The 8,498-nt window shown below is 53.1% G+C and overlaps 1 protein-coding gene across 4 annotated transcripts in view; it reads right to left on the bottom strand.

The window, feature by feature from the left end:
• Positions 1-435: 435 nt before the first annotated feature.
• The window catches only part of NPEPPS (aminopeptidase puromycin sensitive), a 31,007-nt gene continuing 22,944 nt past the window's right edge, over positions 436-8,498 (bottom strand). For 3 of the 4 annotated variants that reach the window (XM_052700238.1, XM_052700239.1, XM_052700240.1), the window contains 8 exons: positions 7,389-7,523; positions 6,091-6,310; positions 5,365-5,507; positions 4,936-4,992; positions 4,344-4,451; positions 3,857-4,012; positions 3,709-3,756; positions 1,139-2,510 (listed from right to left, as the gene is read on the bottom strand). In XM_052700238.1, coding sequence (XP_052556198.1) covers positions 2,355-2,510; positions 3,709-3,756; positions 3,857-4,012; positions 4,344-4,451; positions 4,936-4,992; positions 5,365-5,507; positions 6,091-6,310; positions 7,389-7,523 — 1,023 coding nt within the window. In that variant the 3' untranslated portion in view covers positions 1,139-2,354. Of the gene's footprint in view, positions 537-1,138; positions 2,511-3,708; positions 3,757-3,856; positions 4,013-4,273; positions 4,452-4,935; positions 4,993-5,364; positions 5,508-6,090; positions 6,311-7,388; positions 7,524-8,498 lie in introns of those variants that run through there. The other variant, XM_052700242.1, reaches the window with a different exon arrangement.

Genomic DNA, 8,498 nt, shown 5'->3' with positions numbered 1-8,498 from the left:
AGTGAGCAGCAGCACGGCCTTCCGCTCCACCAGAGCTCCAACCCAGCAGAGCAGATGGTGCTGAAGCACGGGGCTCCATCCTCTGCCTTTCGCTCCCAAACATTTTTGCTGGACTGCAAATTATCACAAACCCACAGCACGAATTTCACAAGGGTCGAGGCGTCGCACTGCGATGTGGATGCGGAGCGTTGAGCTGTGGGAATCACCGCGACCTCATTGCTGCCTCCCCACTGCTGCCATTCCACACGTGCTGCACACGGGTCTGAAATCCGGGTGTTTCAGGAGGGTAAAACAGATCCTGAGCTGCTCCCAGTCAATTCCACGTCCACCTGTCTGCCCGATGGGTGAAGCATTACCCCCTAGTAACAGCCTGGCAGGTATGGGAGCAATGACCTGACATAGGAACGTGTATTTCTGCTGTTACAAAGCCCAGTGCCTCACACAGGGCTCTCACACATCACTGAGGGCTGCATGCACAGCAGTGAGGGGTGGGAGGCCGCCGGTCCCCCCCTGCCCTGCACCCTTCCCAAATCCACCTCCTGTGCTCCATTTCCAGGTTGCTCTGGCAGCTCCCAGCCTCCACCAGCAGCACCCCAGCTCCACTGTTGCCACAGATTCCCTGAGAACACCTCAGGGCTCCCCCAGAACTCGGGGTCAACACTTAAAGAAAAAACATTTTGTCTTTTTGTCGCTTTCCTTCAGCTGCTCTCAGGTCTTGGCGTCGTCTGAAGCAAAAAACAAAAACCACCTCAACTCACAGCCGCGCTTGTTCTCATTTCACCCATCGCTGCTCAGGCCAAAATCACCCTGTGTTATTTTGTCCGCGTGCACAAAGCAGAAGGGAAATCAGCTCACAGCTCTGAAATCGCTTTGGCTCTGCAGTGCTGACGGGAGGGAAAAGCAGCAGCGAACAGAACGGGGACCATTGGGACAAAAAGGGCCATTCCTGTGCCTCCCACCTTCTGTCCTGGCTCCTGCTGGAGCCCGAGGCCAAGCTGCACAGCCAGCACGCCGTGGTTGTGGCCCAGCAGCGCAGGCACAGAAAGCAGCAGGGGAAGCGGCTCAGGACAGAGGTGGGGGCTTGCAGCCATCGCAGGGCCTGGCGGCAGGGTTAGGAAAGAACAAGAGCCCAGGAGACGAATTTCACATTGACATTTTTATTAACGCCAACTTGTTTGGAATTTTGGTTGTGGTTTTTCTGTTGGGTTGGTTGGGTTTTTTGTTTGTTTCTTTAAACAAGAGCACAAAAATGTTTTGGGGGAAGCGGGCTGACAGTCTGCTGACCTTCTGAAGTACAGTGAAGCCACAACAAAGATGAATTCTTGTTAAAGGGAAAAAAAATCCGTACGGAGCTCCAACCTTTTTTTGTCAGGGCGTCGTGTCGGTGAGCAGCCCGTGCCAAGGAAACGCAGCTCAGGCTTCATCAGCGCTCGTTTAAGGCTTCTGAATCCAATGACCATCGGCATCACAGGGAGGAACGAGAAGCTACTGCTGCTACGAGGAGGTGGGACGGGCTGGGAGTGGGGACGCGGAGCAGAGCGGGGGCCGGGCACAAAGCGCCGCCCGAGGGCATGCAGGGGGGGCAGGAGGAAAAAGGACGAGAGACTGAATGGCGTGGAAGGCGGCTGTGGAAGATGTTTCCATCCGAGCCCGTTATCTCTAAAGGACGTCAGCAAAGTGGAACCGAGGAGCAGAGAGCGGCAGGAGGGTTTTCTTTCTGCTGAGAGGTAACGCAAAAAAGGGGGAGCCTGCGATCCGTGGGGCGGGGGGGGGGGGGTTGTGAGAGCATCTCCTGCCCCAAACCTCGTGCTGGGGGCTGGGAGCTGTTTGGCCTCCTGCCTTCCGAGCGCCCAGCCTCTCCTGCCCCGAATTCTGCTGACCTCGCTCTGCTGGTTTCCTCTTTATTTTTTTAGGGGGGGGGGGGGGAGGGCATTAAAAAACCAGAAAACCAAACAAAATCCACCAAAATCTGCCAACGAGGAGGGGCTGTTAAATATTGTGACCACCGACAAGGCTGGAGGAAGTTTCACAGTTTTGTTATGCTCTATTTTATTACTATCATATTTACAGATTTTTTTTTTCCTTTTTTTTTTTTTTTTTTTTTCCTCTCTCTTCCTTTTTCCTTTTTCTCTCTCTTTCTCCTCTCCCCCTCTTTTCGTTGAATCGCGATTAATTTTCATCCAATTTTAATTCTGGAGTGTGAGCAGGAACCACTTCACTACATTCAGTCCAATCCCCGTCCGCTTGAGATAAAAAGACTCCGAATTCTTGGCGTATCGATGGGCCGCGGGGCAGCGGCTCCTCCTTCCTTCCCCCCCCCCACGGAGGCGGTGGGGCTCAGCGGCGGCGCGGCTTCAGGCCGTGGCGGGGGGCGGCCCCTTCCTCTGCAGGAAGAACTGATGGATGTCCTCGCTGTCCCTCTTCAGCCAGGCGGCGTTCAGCAGGATGTTCTCGCAGCACTGCTGCACGGTGCGCTCCGCCGACGGCGCCGGGTGGCTCTCGAAGAAAGCCTGCACACAAAGCACAGCGCCGTGGCCTCAGCAGGGGGTTGCAAGCCTCCCCCCGAGCTCCTGGGTTTCTATGGGCAGGAGCGGGGTTTCTCCGGCTCCGCTTCCATCGCTGTCCCGTCCTCGCCCTCGGGGCAGCAAACCCAGCGTGCGTTTCTGAGTGCTCACAAAAAGGCTCTAAGGGGGCCGTTCTGGCCAAGCAAAGCGCTGCTCCACGTATCCTCGTCTCTGAGCACCGCTGCACCGCGAGCTCTGGGCGCTGCACGACCTCTCGCCTTCATCCCTGCAGCACCTCTCTATCACAGATCCGGGTTGACAAAGGACCGCCGCCATCACCTGCTTTCCAACCTTCCCCCCCTGCTACGTGCAGGGGCACCGAGCAGCAGAGCAGGCGGCCAGAGCCACAGCCAGCCTGGATCGCCTGCCCACGGCTCCAGCTGAATGCACTGCTGTGGGGTGGGCCGAGCTGCCCTGCAGGGCGCCATCCTCCCCTTCCCACCATCCTCACCCCATTCTCACCCCATCCTCACCCCCACCCCAACACACGCTGACCAAAGGCACAGGGCAGCCATCACGGAAACGAATCGCAGCTCTGCTGTCTGTTGGGCAAAGTGACAGCATGAGAATTCTCTGCATCATCACTGCTGCTCCCGAACCTCAGGGGAAGAGATTGCTGAGCGCTGCCAACACGGGGCTCGACGGCTCTTCTGACCATCAATTCCTTCTCAGTGTTTGGTTGATGGCAAAGCCACAAATGAGGGCCACGATTTTGTGTTTCTTCTACTGAGGAGCCCCCATAAAACTGCAGGCAGGGGGCAAAGAAAGCCTGCAGGCTCCCCAGGGCTCAGTGCTCACCCACCATGGGGATTTGGGAGCCAGCAGCTCCCAGCAGAGCCCTGCAGACACTCATCTGTCCCTTGCTCTCATCGCAACTGAAGGCACAAACCTGGACCCGCAGCACGGAATCCAGCTCATGTCTACCATGTGAGTAGCAATGAGCAAAGCTAATGAAATGGGGATCGTTAAGAGCTGCGTAATGAACTAATTTATGATGTTACAGTCAAAGCAGCACAACTGAGGAACTGCACAACAGTCCCACAACTCAGAGGCACGGTCCCCAAACCTGTGGCTCCCCCCAGCTCAGAGCAGCTCGTGCCCATCCCAAATTCAATCCATTACCTCCACAAATCACGTTTCTTACCTTGACTTCCGCCGCCATTTTATCGTTTGCAAACCCATCCACTGTCAGCTGCAGGGAAAAACAAGCAGAAAACCAAAGGTAAGCAGTCAGCATTTCAGACATAACCCAGTCTGGGCCCTGCATGCTAACAGAGCTGTGCTCCACGCACCTTTATTAGTCTGGATATCAAGAATCCACCCTGGTATCGATTATAAAGCTCCTCCCAGTTGTCTCGTACAAACTTCCAAGCAGCTTTCCTCCCCTGCTTGCTGCCTCCAGCCACTCCTCCGATGACAGACACGGTGTCCTGGGGACGTACCTCTTCCTGGGGACGAACAAACATTGCTAACAGACACCGAGGGCACGAATGAAGGCAGAAATCAGCTTCGACAAAGCTGCATTACCCCCTAGTAACAGCCTGGCAGGTATGGGAGCAATGACCTGACATAGGAACGTGTATTTCTGCTGTTACAAAGCCCAGCGCCTCACACAGGGCTCTCACACATCACTGAGGGCTGCATGCACAGCAGTGAGGGGTGGGAGGCCGCCGGTCCCCCCCTCTGCCCTGCACCCTTCCCAAATCCACCCCCTGTGCTCCATTTCCAGGTTGCTCTGGCAGCTCCCAGCCTCCACCAGCAGCTTTTCCAATAACTTACTGAAAGTGCAAAGGTGAGAACTTTTTGAATCAGCTCAGGCTGGGAGATGGCCCCGAGGACGCGCTCGATTCGGTTCTTCTCCTCCTGCATGTCTGCTTGCTTGTGAAGCTTGAAAGGCAGAGCAAAGAGCGTTAGCACAGATGTGAAGTGGCCTCCTCTCATCACCTGGTGCTGCTCACCTTGCTGGATAGGCTGCTAGGTTTGTCTTTAAGCACAATATGTGACAAACTGAGCCTGGCTGTGAATAACATGGCTGTTATCTACACGAGGGGCCTCGCTCCACACGAGCACAAAGCACCATCAGCAACAAGCTGATCACCACTTTATCTAAGGCCAAGTAGAACCGTGCCTCTGAGCAACGGGAAATGATCCTAAAATGAGAGGCAGCAATCCACTAGGTGGCAATTTCACACCGCTCGAGGACCAAGGAGCTCAATTAAGGCTGAATCATCCTCTGTTCACCACCCCAGCGGGCCCAGCAGCACCCAAAACTCAGCACCCCAAACTCCACCTCAGTCAACACAGCCACAGGGTGGGACGTTCTTCCCTTCTATGCACAAGCTGCTTGTGTGCAGGAAGGGGCTGCACTCACCTTGAGCATGGTGTCTAAAGTAGTGCTGTCTCCATGCTTCAAAATAGTGACGTAGACCTGGGAGAGAAGCACAAAGACAGCCTTCACACATCGCACCTGGGGAACGCAAAGCTCACCGTGGGGAAAGGGGCTGTGCAACAAACAGCTGTGATGTGTTGGGGCTGGATTTCAAACGGGTGAGCAGAGCTGGAAGGTGGCTGCACTGCCCCCTTTTGTTTCAGCACTGAATTCCAGGCCGACTTTGCCAACCCCTCTTCCTTAATTTCAGCTTCAGCAAAACAAGAGAGCAAGAAATCTTTGCACCACGCGCTGACGGCGGGCGCTTCAGGCACACAAAACCCACATCCAGACCCTAAAACCAACACCATCCAGAGACCAGAGGCGTTCCTGTGCCAGTGCAGCTGGGAACCAAACCCCCTGATAACCTACAGGACTCCTCAGGTCAGCTGACAGGATGTTTTTTCCTTCCACGTGGTCTTTAAACCGACGTCGGGCTTCTTCCAAGGTAGCCTTGTGCCCGGCTTTGCCAAGTTTGCCCAGCACCAGACCTCTCAGAAGGGCATCGAGATGACCTGGTCGGTAGGAGAGAACAGTTATTTGGAGACAACTGAATGAAGAAATGTCATTCTTTGATTCTTCCACCTCCACCGATAAGCTACCAAATAATCCTTCTGCAAATGAGGGGCTATGTAAAGAAATCAGGACTTTCCAGCTCTCCTCAGTGCCACTGGAGGAATATTTTAGCTTTTAAACAGCAAGAGGATCAGGAGGATGAAATCCCAGAGCCAACACAGCACGCTCTGCCTGCGGTCTGGTGATCACAACCAACCTGCTGGATCTGCACTGGGACCATCTGTGGCCTCCCAGCCCGACAGCCTAAGAAGTTTGGTGCACTCTGATAGATGCAAAGCAACAGCAGAGGTTCTTAAACCAACCACTGACTGCACAGGGAAACATTCACCATTTTAACGTGCACTTGAGAGAACAGAGTTGTTTGGAGGCTTTGTGTTTGGCTTTTCAAACATAAAAACACCCCCAAGTGCCTTCCTCAGCCCTTCCTCTTCCTCCCTTCTCTGCTGTTTCCCAACATTTTGATGGCTTATTTGTTCCAAAACCCAACACCGCACCGTGAAACCCAACGCTGAGTTCTCTTACCCTCTCCAGGTTTGGGGTCCCATCCCAGTCTCTCCCCTATTGGTGAAAAGACATCTTTCACAAACACCTGGATTTCCTCATAGAAGTCTGTGTGGGACAAGAGGGTTGAGAGAATCTCCAGGTTACAGCTGAGGTCGCTCCACACCGTGTAATTGGGCTCATTCACAAACGCTTCCATCACTTTCAGAACCTCTACAGTGCTAATGATTCCAGCTCGGGCCTGGGAGAGGAGAAAGACACGGATTAGTTTTCCTTCCATGCAGAATTAAGGCATTCAGCTGCTCCCTGCCTCATAAATGAGGCCATGCTGAGCTCTGAGGGCACGCAGTGCTTTGCATTCACAGGTGACACCATGGGAAGTGCATTCTGCAAACAGGAAACAGACAACGAGCTTAAATGACCTCAAAGCAGAGCTGGCAAGAGATGATAAACCTGAGTGCTTCTCAGCCAGATATCACACCCCCAACAGCTTATTTTTACCTAAAATTGTAACGATTGCAAGGTTTAAGCTTTGCTCCTCGTTAAATTGGCAGCGCAAGGCTGCAGGAACCATCTTTGCTTCCTGCTTCTCATAGAAGTGCAAGCAGCCTTCCTGCCTGTGCCAGGGCAAATCTAAGCTGCCTCCCAGCACCGTGAAGGTGCTCAGTGCAGGGGATAAATCTCCAATCTGCTTCAGCTGGGAGCAGACTGGTAAATCATGGCAAAGAAAAGGGGGTGGAAAAATCGATTTCTGCTATTTAAGCTGTGATGAAGTATTAATTAAATGGAAACAGGCACAGAAATGAAGGAGTGTAACACAGATCCTGTGTGCGTTGTTATTATCTGTGCCATTGGTCCTGCAATACGTGGGAAGGGACCCAGGCCACGCTTTCAAACCCCCTTGACTGAGCCACGACAACTCAAACCCACGCTGCTCCAACCTCCAGTGCTTTTGCTAACCAAAAAGAAAGCACAATCTGAAGCACAGAGCACAGCAATGCACTGCTCACAGCTGACACTGCCTGCTTTTGAGGCAGTCCATTGCTCTGGAGCACCAGGAACCCCCCAGCAGCCACTTCTGCCAGGGGAGGAAGACTTGACAAACCCTACTGGCTGCTAAAGTCTTGGGTAAAGTCTTTGAGGGGATCATTAGAACATCCCTGCTTTTACCAACTAAAAGAAAGTTCCCAAAAGTCTGAACCTGTTGAGTTCACAGTGAAACACATGCAATAATCCCAAGGGTGCTTTGCCTCCAAAAAAACAGAGACTGACTCTTCAAACACCCATTTCTGTCACTGGGCAGAACAGCATTTACTTACCAGGGAGAAAAGATCGTTCTGCAGGCCCAGTCTGTCCACGGGGGGTAGGGAGAGGTCTTTGATGGCTGGTATTAAACTCTCCAGCATCTCAGGGCTGTACTGCGTGCGGTAGAAGCCTACTGTGCCAAGGTTCAGCTGAAATGCACCGAAGAGCAAGCGATGAAAAGCCAGGAAAAGAGAGAAAAAAAAGCAGGTTTTGTAGTTTATTTTAAATCAGGAGCGCTCAGTAGGAGGTGTGGTAGATGGGAGAGCTGAGGAAATAGGATGGGAGCGAGGAGGAAAGAGAAACCTCCACTCCTAAGCAGGGTGAGGGTGAGGAAGAAGAACACACGGTGCAGAAGACACAACACAGCTACAAGCCTCACTCCTGTAACCTCACTTCAGCTTCGTCAACACGACTCTGAGACAGAACTGTGGTCTCAAGAAAGCACAGCCAGCGTCCCTGCCCTGCATCCCAGCAGGTCAGAAGTGCATTTTGAGGTAGGAAGGCAAAGATCAGCAGCATCTTCGCTCCTGCTGGGGCAGGGGGGTGGCTGTGCTGGGCCCCTCTGTCAGCAGGGGGATGCAGACAGGCGTGGGGATTGCAGGGAACACGCAGACCGATGGCTGAACTGCTCCCCTTACTCCAGCAGCAAGATGTGATTCACAATAACTCTCCCTGCTGTTCCATGGATGCTCCTCCAGCTCAGAAACCGTCATTCTAAACCTCCTTTGTTCACGCAGCAATAATTCCAGTCCCTTGCTTCTTTTCCATTCTCAAATCCTGTTTCTGCCCAGTGTCTGCAGCACATCTCAGCAGTGGGTTTTTCCACTTGCAGATTCCTACCTGCCTGGTGAAACCCACTGAAAACCTTCACGCTAATGGGAAATAAACAGGACTATTTTTGCTCAGAACGGACTTGAACTACACTGCAGTTGCCACGGGATACTGAAAAAGCCACCGGATTTGAAATCAAAAGCTGCTTCTGCTTAATGGGACTCTGTTTTTCTGGGCTCACACTCCGAGAAGGTTCCAGTTTACATTGTCAAGGCTGCTCCTGGAAACAAAGGTCTGAAGGGAAATGTTAAGCATTACAGACAGGAGCCAATATCCAGCAGCAGCACAGCAGA

Source organism: Tympanuchus pallidicinctus, unplaced genomic scaffold (assembly GCF_026119805.1).
Source record: "Tympanuchus pallidicinctus isolate F22 unplaced genomic scaffold, pur_lepc_1.0 scaffold39, whole genome shotgun sequence".
In the NCBI taxonomy this organism is placed as follows: Eukaryota; Metazoa; Chordata; class Aves; order Galliformes; family Phasianidae; genus Tympanuchus; species Tympanuchus pallidicinctus.
Note: the sequence above shows the minus strand (reverse complement) of the source record. Positions and strands in the feature narration are given on the sequence as shown.